Here is a 14,099-nt window from a genome sequence, read left to right as displayed (position 1 = left end):
TCTTTACAACGCCCAGTTGATCAAAAGTTAAAAAACGCCCAGTTGGGCATAAATCTAAAATTGCTCATAACTTGCTCAAAATGATCGTTTTTCAAAATAAAAAACACTGTGGTTATCTACATTGCAGCGCTGATCAGATTATGTAGGAGACAGGGCACTTATAATGTGGTGACAGAGCCTCTTTAATTATAATATTCAATTATTCCATTTTGAAAAATGAGTTATGTGAAATGACATCACTACTCTCCAAATATATACACGTAGTAAACATAAGTTGAAACAACATTGTTGTTTTTTTTCCGTCTACCATTATATCGACGGGAAAGAACACAGCTAAGAGAGGTCAAACACTAGACTATGGTTTAATCACAATGTTTGTATCAAGCGGTCTGGAGCGAATTATGATGACTGCATTTAAGGGTTAAGCAAACAGCAGCCAATCTTCACATTGCTGCTAAAATTAACAGATTGTGAGAACATCTAATGGACTGTTAACCGGTATAAATGTCACCTACACAGAAAACCACTTAACGCTTATCCTGTGCCTACAAAGGCTTTTCCCACTCTGAATTTTGCAAATGTACAGTTTTAGAAATGCTTATTGATTTTAATAACCTGGGGATGCAGCCATCTTTGGGTCAGTCCAATAGTCTACCACCGAATTATCTATATACTAGGCAAAGGCATTATAGTATGAAGTTCATCAGCTGACCATAGCAGAAATAGTTAAAGGAATCCCACCATTTATATCCAACCGTTCTAGTGCCATAGATGCTATGATTATCATAAAAGAAAAAAAAAAAAAAAAGTGTCCACCTATGCAACCTATATAATAAAAAAATAAGCCACTTTTCAAAAAGTCTTGATCAAAAATATCCCCTGTATTGTAAAATGAAGTGGACTCCGCTTTTTAATACAGTGAGAATAACGGCCATTCTTTTGGCATACGTTGGGCACTATGATAGGCCATGACATGAATACGATTGGCATCTACTCCACGAGTGTTGTGAACATAGCCTAAAAAAAGTTTATCATTGGCTTTATTGTATAAAATAATATACAAATAAATTGTTACGTCTACCAGTTATGGTCTTTGGTCCTGTTGAATCCAAAGAATCCATGCAAAAGGAAATTTGAAGGGGTATTATGCGAAGATAAGTTGAGATCCCCATCGATCGGCTGTGGAGGGATCTGGCTGCAAGTGTTCAATTTCCCTGCGACACCACTGTCAGGAGAAATGAAGTATTGCACAGTTCCCAATAGGCTGTCCATGTAAAGCACAGACATGCCTGATCTTTCACAGAAATAATCTGTGCTTGCTGGTCTTCATCTACGCTTATATCAGGTGTCTGACAATAGGATACTGTAACCCACCTACTTCTCACTTTTAAAGAGTACCACTCACCTCTCCTGACACGTTTGATTTAGTAAATTCTTGTAATTCCTGTAAAATAACAAGGCTGGAGCATCTTTTCTTAAAACTATGCGTTGTGCTATTCCCGTTATTCCTCCTGTCAATATATAAATGGTTAACGGAGCCTTACCATTCCCCTCTTTGATAGGATGTGTCCCTACACAGTCTGACACTGTCGACGCTAATTGGACAATGCCAGAATGTGTAGGGACTGGTCCTACTGACAAGGGGAATGGTAACATCTGTTGCCATTTTATTCATACACTTCCAGGAGGAACAACAGAGGAACGGCACATTGCAGAGTTCTTAGAAAAGATGATATAGCATTGTTATTTACTAAAACAGACATGTCCGGAGAGGTGATAGGCCAGACGAAACGTGCTTCATATGAAACGGCCATCGCCTTGTGTGCAATCCTACCTTCTCCCGCTGTGATACTCATAGGGATCGCATTGAAGAGTCACCCTTTTTCAACACAACCACCTGGTGAGTGCCGCCTTTTTTCTTCTATACACATACCAGTCCTCTTTAATACCCTTTTTCATAGTTACCTGGGCTAGCCCGTGTAAACAATATTATAAGAACTTATTTTATTTAACACAGCAAAGTAACTATGGAATTTTGTTTGCTTTTTTGAAAAAAAAATTTGTGACATCAGCATCTCTCTGCCGAGTGCACATGAATGCAGCTGGTAATGTGCCACTTGGGCAGATATCAATGGCAGTAATTTACATCTACTCTTTGGCACTATGAAGGGAATATGGGGCCCTGCTCTCATCTGCTCGAGCTGACGAACAGACCAGAGATTCAGAAATTACCCCAAATTTACCATATGTTGCTGCTCAATAAATTACACTCACACCCAGCTCAGGAGAGAAAAAAAGGGAGTCTGTTAAATTGATGTTATCCAATGCCACAGAAAACAGATATTAACTGCACGGGAGGAGCTCAGCAACCTTTATAAAAATGCAGATCTATCATTAGAAATCGGACTATCAATCAGGTGTGTACAGCAAGGCAGACGGAAGAGCGGGGCTATGGGAAACGTAATGGAAGCATGATTAATTGTACAACAGCCAACCGTTGTGCAGAATAAGGATTTCGAGGACACAACGGGAATTTATTTACAGCTCAGCTGATCTATGGAAGATTTATGAAACCATGAAAGCATAATGGTGAACGATATGTATCTGTCTGACTGGTCAGAAAACATATCGAGGGGGAGAGAGAATTCATGTCTAGTGCAGGGGAAAAGTTTCACTTAGTGAATTCTTCTGTTTTGTGGGCTCAAGAACGAAGCCCCATTTGTCTAGGCTTTTGCATCATGAACTGATGAGTGAATCAGATAGTTTTTCAGAAATTCAAGATTAGAGTGTTCTGTATTTTGTAGGAAGGGTTATGCTTTAACAAGAACAAACAAGGTGTAATACGAGTGAGTGTAATATGAGTGTTTCTTTGCGTCCGTATAGAGGACGCAACGCCCAGATCTCCCGCGGTTCAACAGAAAGAGAGTAAGGGCAGGGGCATAGCTAAAGGCTCATGGGCCATGGTGCAAGAATTCAGCTTGGGCTCCCTACCCCTCCCCAACACCACCAGACCTGTGTGCACGCCTATGCCCAGCTGCCTTACCCGACAGACCCCCAAGAATGCCCCACAGTAGAATGCCCCCTAAAGCTGCCCCACAGTATAACGCCACCAAACAATATAATGCCCCCCAGAGCTGCGCCCCACACAGTATAATTCCCCCATAGCGGACCACCACAGTATAATGCCCCCATAGCTGGCCACCACAGTATAATGCCCCCATAGTATAATGCCCCCCATAGCTGCCCCCACAGTATATTGCCACCCATTGCTGTCACATACAGTAAGATACCCCATAGCTGCCCCATACACTATAATGCCCCATACAGTATAAAGCCCCCCAAAGCTGCCCCATACAGTATAATGCCCCCCATACAGTAATGCCACCATAGCTGTCCCATACAGTATAATGCCCCATACAGTATAATGCCCCACACAGCTTCCCCATACAGCATAATGCCCCGCATACAGTAGAATGCCCCCATAGCTGCCCCATACACTATAATCCCCCACACAGTATAATGCCCCCATACAGTAGAATGCGCCTCATACAGTATAATACCCCCCTTAGCTGTCCCATACAGTTTAATGCCCCCTCAGCAGCTACCATATGAGCTCCCCCCCCTCCCATACCCAGTATAATGCCCCCAAAGGTATGTACCTAATAGAACAACACTAACATAATTACTTACCTATCCCCGTTCCCACGAGGGGTTGAGGATCCTTCTCCTCCATTGCACTGTGCGGTGAGTGACTCGGTGCAGACAGGCGCGATGACGTCACTACATCGCACCTGCCTGCGCTGAGCCGCTCACGGAATAGTGAATGCTGAAGGAAGGCTCCAACATCGAACCCAAATGAATGTGCATCCTGCTAATGCAGATTCAGTTGGAGGCGGGACCAGCGCTGTGTGGCAATGGGGGCCCTGCGGGTCCCCCAGGCTTAGGGGCTCGGTTGCAGTTGCGACCCCTATAGCTATGCCGCTAAGTAAGGGTATGTTCACAAGCAGAGTCAAAAACAGCTGAAAATGTCAGAGCTGTTTTCAGAGAAAACGGCCTCTGATTTTCAGACGATTTTGAAGCTGAAAACGTTTTTCCAAGGCAAGCACTACTGACAATGATTTTTATTTCATATCAAGGCCTGTGCATCTCTACAATTTACTGAAAGTCTCTATGCCAATCACTGTCTATATATAACCCCAAGAGCCTACCTAAAAGAACATGGATCTGGAAAGGATGATTGGTTAAGAAAATCAATTTTCATATATACTACTAGAGAATTCTAAGTTAATAGAGAGGGTCCTTTGTTCAGGATCCTCATCTGTTGGGCAGAGAGGAGAGCGGTTACACAGATAACCCATTGATTTGAATGGGCACTGTGTAATGCCTCTTTTCCCCTGTGGGGGCGCTACAGGAAAATTGAACACTTACTGCAAGGATTTCCCATAGATTACAACAGATCACTGGGAGTCCCAGCAGGGGGACACTTTGTGATCAGCTTATTGTCAAGAAACCATTGTAACAATTAGGGATTTTCCAAAGCAGAGAACCCCTTTAACTATACAACATGTTCAATAACCCATCACTGGGCTACCTATAAAGCTATACACTGAATAGGGGCTATTAAGGCAACCTGTATTTTACACCTGTGCCCCCCAAATATTGGGTATATTAATATCTTTAATAAAATGATTATAATACAGAGCAAAGACTTTCCTAATGGAATTGTTGAATGGTGAACTGTAGTGTAAGGCCCAATTCACACGACTGTGTTCGGTCCGTGACACACAAACCACACGTCGGCCACATTTCATGGACGGAACACAGTGCAGGGAGCCGGGCTCCTGGTGTCATAGTTATGTATGACACTAGGTTCCCTGCCTCCCCGCGGGACTACTGTCCCATACTGAAAACATGTTTTCAGTGCGGGACAGTTTTCCCACAGCAAGGCAGGGACTCCTGGCATCCTACATAACTATGATGCTAGTAGACCGGCTCCCTGCACTGTGTTCCGTCCGTGAAATACGGCCGACATGCGGTCCATATATCATGGACCGAACACGCTCGTGTGTGGGAGGCCTAACATGGAGACTGCAATGTATCCCTGACATTGTACGGAGCACATTCCTGTTAAGGGAGCGTTCACATGTGGAAGACTTTGTTGCAGAAATTTCTGCATCTAAAAATCAGTTCCATACATCTGAATGCAGAATCAACCCTACTCAAATAGATGCAGCAGATTTTTAATCGTAGAAATTTCTGCAACAAAACCTGGCGCGTCTGACTGCACCTTTATAAAAGTAATAGAATTAGTTGATTAACAAAAAAAATAGCCAGGTTAAACCAAAGAATTACACAGTACTTAGACCTGCAGCAGAAGACCAGGCAATGCAGGCGACAGAGAAATAGGATAAGGTGTTTATCTTGTTACACTGTACAGGGGACTCTTTAATCCCTGAAAGGGACCATGACTGTAAAGCAAATAAATATAATGTAGATACTCTCCTAAGGGTCTTATTCTACGCTGCGACTGAAAATAGAGAGGGGGGATGTTAAAATGACCGAAAGAACCCCAAGATGAATAGCAGATCTGTCAGAATGCAAAGACTCGGTTGTGAGGAATGAGAACTCAGCCCCATAGAGCCAGACTAATGAAATTGTTCTGACGGAGATTAGTGACAGTACATTGAGCATTATAAGGTCATTGGCACTGGAGACGAGAGAGACTGCCTGATAGATTAGAGAGACTGCTTGCTTCAAAATTACCCTCAATGGAATTGACAGCAGGGAGGATGAGAGACTGCCGTTCAGTGGTTAAATGCCTTCCTATGTGGGAAAACCATGGAAGGGTCTAAATGTAGACTCAGATCACCGACGTGCCCAAAAGACCGGTAAGGGATTGTGATAAGATTGGGATTCTGGGTATTTCCAATAAATGAAATATTAAAAAAAATACATTGTACGCGAGTTATATAGAAGTAGATAAAAAATGTCACGGCAAAGCTTTTAAGGCTATGTAAACCTTTTAAAACATCTTTTTTTAAATTAAAATTGTGTATCAGTGTGATTGGTGCCACTTCCTGAATACATTTTATTAAAAATTATTGTTACTTTTCGAGATACAGCTGCTTTGTATCCTGTATACAGAGCAGCTGTATTGTTCACAATGACCTGAATACATTAGTCCCGCGAACCTGACGGGCTCAGTGTCAGCGGGTCCTGCGTGTCTCTGACATGCTGGATTCACCTGTAATCAATCACATCTAAGTTGTGTACTTAGATGTGATCAATAGCAGCTCGATCCTGTGGGTCAGAGACACTGAACCCGTCAGTCCCGCTGACCTGACAGATTCAGGTCTTAGCGCACGATACAGCTGCTCTGTATACAGGATACAAAGGAGCTGTATCTCAAAAAGTAAAACAATTTTTTAATAAAATGTATTTAGGAAGTGGCACCAATCACACGGATACACAATTTTATTAAAAAAAAAAAAAAAAAAAAAAAAAAGAAGATATCAAAAGGTTTACGTAGCCTTTAATCAACCCAGATGAATGCACAATATATAGAGAATGGAACATTTACAATGGTAGAATACCTTGTTTAAAGAGAGGGTAGTTTTTACTACATCAACCCACAGCACAAGAAGATTTGATAGTAGGTGGAACCATCGATGCTTTTCTATGCATTCAGAACTGCTGGTGTATAGCATAGATTCAGATAAAGTTGACTATACATAAGATAGCTGTAAGCCAAGCTTGCTAATTCTCCAAACTCCACTGTAAATTTACACGCTCGGCCGAGCTTACAAGTTTATTTTGAGGGGAAAAGGAAAATTTTATGCGGTAACAAATTATTGGGCACGTTGTAAACCAACTCTTTCGCCAATGCCTGCCATTAGGGGACAGCCGTCAGGCCCCCATACACGAGATCGTCGGCTTATCCCACCAATATGACCGGGTTCGGCTAACGTTTCTTTCGTGCTTTTGTCCTTTTCTGTCCGCTTTAAAACCATTCAGTGCAAGATATGGAAACTTTATCAAAATTTACTAGGACTTTGGGGGTATATTTTGCACGGATGAGAGTTAACAAGCCTGAAGCAGTTGTACTCAATGTAAATTTTAAAGGGTTTTAAAAACAGTGCCACTCTTGACCAGGAGTATTTTCAATAGCTCGGTGCCTCAGTGGTTAACACTGTTGCCTTACAGCACTTGGGTCCTGGGTTTTAATCCGACCAAGAACATCTGCATGGAGTTTGCATGTTCTCCCCATGTTTGCACGAGTACTTTGGTTTCCTCCCGCACTCCAAAAAACGTACTGATCTATTGGCACTATATAAGCAACAGAAAGTATATAAATAACTCAGTTTTTACCCACTGCAATGTCGTACCTATAGGGGCTGCTGAGGTTGCTATACTGAAGCCTAGGCTCTATGCCCTAGGGGACCACATATTGTCATGCCACAAGACAGCAGCACTCTAAAGGGTGGCCATACACCTTAGATAGTTTGTTCGGCTGACACCCTATGCACGCTCAGTTCGGCTAAGCGTGTATGTATGTTCAATGGGGAGAAGGCAATAACCTCTGACAAACACCTTTGGCTGCGGCTTATCTCCTGTGAAAACAAAGGATGGGGCATGTTGAAATCAAACATGCTCGATCCTTCTTCCACCCGACATCTGCCATCGGGTGAGAGTCCGGCCGGCTAATCCTGCCAAAATCGCTGGGTTCGGCCGTCGTTCATCTAATGTTTATAGGCACCATTAGTGGGCAATGCAGAAGATCAATGACATGATCGTGACAATATCGCAATCAATGTGTTAGCAAAAACAACATTCTTATAACATCAGCAGGGAATGTATGCAGACGTTATGGAGTTAAACGCTTGCTCACGCCTGCAGTAACCAAGTTACCAGCAGTTCCCAACAGACGAGGACTCCCCTCACCCCCAAACACCTTCTCAGGCAAACATCTCCTGACCTTTACTGGCTTCTCGGCAACTAGCGAGACTTCAGGATAAAATAGTTCTCTTACTGATCAGCTGGATGTATATAAAAGGAGCGCTCCTTCTACCTGCCAGGTTACAGAGGTCTCCTAGAATATGGATGGTCTCGCAGGAAAACAGACACTAAAGCCCCTCTTTCCCTATTAAGTTGCAGCATTGTGCGTCCTGTGGAGAAAGCATTTTATTCTGAATATCATCTTGGTTTTCAAGACATCTGCTCAGCCGTACAATGCATATAAAAACATACAACCCCCCCACCACGTTATTTTTTCATAGTTTATCGTTTAGCAACATTAAATCACAGAGGATTATTTTTTAATTATAAAACAGAAAAAGACTATAATACAGACGGTAAAATAAAACTCTACACAGTGCTCTACATTCCTTAGCATTATTCACCTCAGTTACTATGAGAAACGGTCATGAGGGCCCGTAGAAGTAGTGACTGACACGGGGCGGCCTACAGAGGATGGTGTGGACCCACTGTGTTACCAATGGAATTGGTGTGGGTTTAAACTGTTGAGGTCTGTCTAAGGGATAGCTAGGCGTTCACCCTTTAATCTGCGAATGGAGATGTGGACTTGTACGCCCAGGTCGCTAACCCCAGAGTAGTCTCCGTTGGCAACGGCCCACGTGTACAGGTGAGGTACAATGACAGCAGACATGATACAGGGTCCGGTATTAGCGTAGGCCAGGTTGGGCGACAGATGTTCACTCACGTTTAGCAAAGCCAGCAGTCAGGGCAGGCGGCAGACGATTGTCACGGTAAACAGGCAAGTGATAAGGGCACGCGAGTTCAAGTTCAGGCGGGGTCGGTTATAGGCGATCCAAATACAAGTCTTAGGAGAACCTAATTGTTCAGTAAAGGAGAAATGTAGGAGGAACCTTTTTTATACAGCGAAAACTGGGTGGAATTTTGGCGCTAGCAGGCCTATGAGAGGAGAAGGAGCGCACGCACTAGGAGCAAAGGCAGGAGATTCAGGAGGGAAGCACTAGCAGCGTGGGAGGCTTCCAGCAGCATGAACAGGGGGGAGAGGAGCCGGCCAAAAGACGCCGGGGACCAGTAACTATAAGCGGGAGGCAGTGGCGGCCATTACACAAAGCGGTTTTTTAAATTTCTTCTGGTTGATAAAAACAGATTGCAAGACATGTTAGTTTATCTACTAAAACAAAAATACACTAAAGATCAGTTTTTATTTGGTCATAATTGGATATAACACTTTTATGTGTTTCTTACAGGATGATTTCTAATTTTAGGCCTTTCCTTTGTATCCACCTACAAAATCAAGTCCCTTTGCAGGTAGACCCTCGAAACCGGGAGCACCGTCATAAATACACCAGTCACAAATATCCTTGGCCAGGGTATTTAGATACAGGGATTTGGGCAGCAAACTGAACCTTTGCAGATGTATATCATGAAAACAGGATTTTCTGTCCTTGCCTTTATTAATATTTATGGTGTATCCAAGACCAAAGGAAAAAAAACTGTAATGCTTATAAAAAGCCACTTCAACCATCATTTACTGTATATGAACATAGGGCCAATTCTCTAGGATACCGTCTCTCTCTGTGTGAATGATCTCCACGGACATGATGACATTTTCCTGCATTCAGAGAGAATGTGTGACCTAGCTCTTTATTTATTGCCAAGTGTTGACAGCCTGACCCAGCTATCACCTTGAGAGCACACATCTTCCTTATAGGAGTTAACACTTTTTTTTCTCTAGTGAACATCCACCATTTGTCTTTTTTTTTAAAATTATTATTATTATTTAACCTAAATTCTGTACTGATTAATTTCTGAGTAGATTTTTATAACAGTCAGGGCTATGTTTTTCCTGATGCAGAGCTCGATTTCCCCTGCAAAAGGCACAAAATTCAAAGCCAAACATATGGCTACCTGCAGCCACCACTAGAGGGAGCCTAGGAGCTGCTTACTTTATTATTGAAGTCCATGTATAAATTGTATGCAGTAAGCACCCTCTAGTGGCGGCTGCAGGTTGCCAGGAGTTTATCATGTAAATCTATATGTCTATGCAGGGGATTTGTAGCTCTGTATCAGAAAAACAAAGCTCTGACCACTATGAACATATATTCAAAAATTAAATCGGCACATAATTTTGACAGTGTTAAAAAGTGGAAAATAATTTTAAGGAATAAAAACCCACTATGTAATAAGTAGAACTGACCAAATCCAACCAATTTGTCGGACATGCCAGTCCATAGAAAATTATTAAGCCACATTAACAAACCTCATTGTACCCCAATGGCGGAGAAGGGGGGAGATCACAAATAAATATCATAATCGGCAAAAAAAAAAAGTATAATCCTCCTAATTTCTACTGATATGTAATTTAAAAATACGTCTTATTGCTTATTTTTAACATACACTGGATTACCTAATAAAGTATAAAGGCTTATTGATCCAAACATGCAGAACAACAGAAACCATACAATACAACAGGTCATTGATCTGCAACACTGCGGGGAAATCAGAAAGACTAAGTCACCTATATATCTGGCTCAGTACCTGCCACATCCCCCCACAAACAGGAGAAAGTAAAAACACACAGTGAATACCACATGCGACCCCCGGGGAATACTGACCTTAAAGCTCCAGTAGTTTGGTTGCTAAAAAGAATATCAAGACAAAAACATTGTTAATTATTTTCCAGATATGTTACAGTTGTCACTAGTACTAAAGCGTTAAACACAGAAATCTTCATGAATGCTTTCATGTAGCAGCACTAGTTTCTGTCATTGATACCAGCACTGCGCTGGCAATATAATGTTTGGACCTTTCTATGCAGCATTTGACATCAAGTATTGTATATGATCCTCCGATTTTGTTAATGGGACTATTCCTAGTTCGAATCTGCGGCACATAGAACTGGCAATATTTTTCAGAATTTCCTACCTGCAAATACGTCATGTGCACATAGCCTCATAAGATTCTCAACTGGTACCTTTGACCAATCACTTTATGAACAATGTTGAATATGCTCCATTTTATGGCCTTATGCACACGACCGTAGCCATGTGCTGTGGAGTCTCACCCGTGAGCCACCCGCAAATCGCGTCCATTATTTTCTATGAGCCTGGACCGCAGAACACGGCCGTAATAAGACATGTCCGTTCATTCTGCCATGCACGGACTGTGAAAACCACGGTCGTGTGAATGGGCCCATAGAAATTAATGGGGCCGCAATTCTCCCATGGAATTGTGGCCGCATAAGCACGTTCGTACCTGTAGCCCACAATAAAAATAAAAAAAAGTTGTGTGAAGATATTATTATTTGACGTTATAGTGTCCGAAATATATCCCTTGTACTGTTAAATTTGTGGGTGAAAATCTATCCATATCATTGACCTCACCCTATCTACTGGTACCTTAGTTATAAAGTGGACATAAATTTGGATAGAGATATGAATTTACACTCCTAGGTAAGCTACTGTGATATCACAAGTTTCAGTCTAGTAGATAGCTTTGACATCACACATCTTTCTCTAAAGTAAGCTAGTGTGACATCACAAGTGGGTTTCAGTCAGGTAAGCTAGTGTGACATGACAACTATGTTTTAGTCAGGTTACTGCTGTGACATCACAAGTTGCATTGAGTCAGTTAAAGAAGCTGTCACCAGATTCTCTAATCCCTATCTCCTATTGCAGGTGATCGACGCTGCAATGTAGATTACAGTAACGTTTTTCTTTTTAAAAAACGAGCATTTTTGGCCAAGTTATGAGCATTTTAATATTTATGCAAATGAGTCTTTCTTATGGCCAACTGGGCGTTTTTAATCTTATTTCCAACTGGGTGTGTATTATGTGTGTTACATCTGGGCGTGTTTACTTGTTTTACTAGCTGGGCGTTGTGAATAGAAGTGTATGATGCTGACGAATCAGCATCATCCACTTCTCTTCGTTACCACCCAGCTTCTGGCAGTTCACAGACACACAGCGTGTCCTCGCTCATCCGACGCGATAAAGTTCCTGTGGGAGGAAGTGAGTGACGTCACAGCGTGATCTCGCGAGGACACGCTGTGTGTCTGTGCACTGCCAGAAGCTGGGTGGTAACGAAGAGAAGTGGATGATGCTGATTCGTCAGCATCATACACTTCCATTCACAATGTCCATAAGAAAGGCTCATTTGCATAAATATAAAAATGCTCATAACTTGGCCAAAAATGCTCGTTTTTGAAAAAAAAAAACGTTACTGTTATCTACATTGCAACGCCGATCACCTACAATAGGAGATAGGGGTTTGAAAATCTGGTGACAGAGCCTCTTTAAGCTGCTGTGACATCACAAGCGTGTTAAAGTGGGGTAAACCACTATGACATCAAAAGTAGGTTTCAAAGAGATATACATTTGTGATGTTACATGAGGTTATCTGTTGGGAAAAAAACAATGTGTTTTAATCAGGTAAGATACTGTGATTTAATAAGAGTGTTTCAGTCGGGTAAGTTGCTGTGACATCACAAATTTGTGTTCAGTCAGGTAACCTACTGTGACATCACGACCAGTCAGATAAGCTCAGGGGCGGACATACCATATGTAGCATGAAATAAGCATTTTGTCATAATGGAGCGGATATACAGTTCTTGCACTTGGGCCCGCTATTGCTGGTGCCCACCCCTGATATGCAGTATATACTACTTTGAGCTATACAGACAAGGATGCATACATAGTAATTATAATGTGGACAGCAAACTGAAAACAAAAATTACGGTACTGAATATTAAAGAATTAGCTAAACTGTTCTACAGTCAATCACAAGACTGATTTCTTCAGATTGTTGCCTGGATCGCAATTGTGACTTCTCCCATGACAGATCTACTTTAGGGGAGTAAACCAGATTCTGCACAAATAAATAGCCTTAGAAAATCCCAAGCAAGAATGATTGAAACCTAGAGCAAAAAAAGCAGCAGGGAAAACAAACTCCCTTTGGCTTCCAAACAACCCATACACACGCTATAGACTGTTTTTTTACTGTAAGTACTATAGTTTTCTATATAAAAATCCATACTGGACAGAAATTAAATGGGTTTTCCCATGAGGGACAATGATGACATATCCACAGGATATGTATGTCACAAATGTCACATAGATGCGGGTCCCACCTCTGGGACAGGGCCCCCTAAACCCCGTTCTGCTGCTGTGTCACGACAGAAGCAGGTGAATTCCGACCATGACATAGGTTAACAGCGTTAACCGTAAGTCCCATAGAACTGAATGGTAGTCACCGAAACAGCGTAGCTCGAATGCTACGCTGTTTCCGTAACGGCCATTCACTACTATGGGAGTTACGGAAACCACATAGCTCAGCGAGATACGCTGTATTCATAACTCCCGACCATATAACGGGAAAGTGGCCAGGAGGCAGAGGGAGCAGAAAAAGGTAGAACGGAGTTTAGGGGGCCACCTTCTAGAGATAGGTGCAAGTCCTGGAGGTGGATAGGTCATAAATGTGTCTGATGGGAAAACCCCTCTAAGGTAAAACTGGGCCTAGACCTGCCAGAAGGGTCAGTCAGATCATCTTTGGGGTGACAATTCAAGTGAGCAATTCCTACAACAGACACCTAATCCATAGAAATAGTTTTTAGAGCATCATGTCATTTTTAATCCAATCTAATGTCTATGACCATCGTAAAAGAATGGAATAAGAGGCGGAGGGAGGAAATGTGCAGTCTTTATAGTTTTGGGATAATCTAAATGTTCTACTGTTAGAATGAAAGGAAGGGTCACTTCAGGAACAGGAATCTGGCAGAGACCAAAACCCAGAACCTTCAAGTTGTGTCCATTGACCATGGCACATAAACACATTTTCTTACAACCTTTCATCTGCTCTCCTTTAGTATAGTGTTTGTTTAGGTCGTTATTATTTCGTAGCACAACATAAAAGTCTATGTGCTTTAGTTCATTTGTGCTTCCAGGTACAATTTTTATTGTCTGAAATAATTACAGGAGAAGCTCCTTACAGAGTATATTATCTGCCTTTTCATTCAGCCCCAGCTGCACCTGGCAGCAGCCGGAATACACCCAGGATACAGAACACCAGGTTAGCTAAATTGGCGTGAAATTAAATGGCGCTTAGGATGC

General features: G+C 42.1%; 1 protein-coding gene across 9 annotated transcripts in view; it reads right to left on the bottom strand.

The window, feature by feature from the left end:
* SRCIN1 (SRC kinase signaling inhibitor 1) overlaps window positions 1-14,099 on the bottom strand; it is a 330,976-nt gene that overhangs the window by 56,287 nt on the left and 260,590 nt on the right. For all 9 annotated transcript variants that reach the window (XM_075846590.1, XM_075846591.1, XM_075846589.1 and 6 more), the window contains one exon: window positions 10,608-10,631. In XM_075846590.1, coding sequence (XP_075702705.1) covers window positions 10,608-10,631 — 24 coding nt within the window. The remainder of the gene's footprint in view (window positions 1-10,607; window positions 10,632-14,099) is intronic.

This window comes from Rhinoderma darwinii, chromosome 13 (genome assembly GCF_050947455.1).
Source record: "Rhinoderma darwinii isolate aRhiDar2 chromosome 13, aRhiDar2.hap1, whole genome shotgun sequence".
In the NCBI taxonomy this organism is placed as follows: Eukaryota; Metazoa; Chordata; class Amphibia; order Anura; family Rhinodermatidae; genus Rhinoderma; species Rhinoderma darwinii.
Note: the sequence above shows the minus strand (reverse complement) of the source record. Positions and strands in the feature narration are given on the sequence as shown.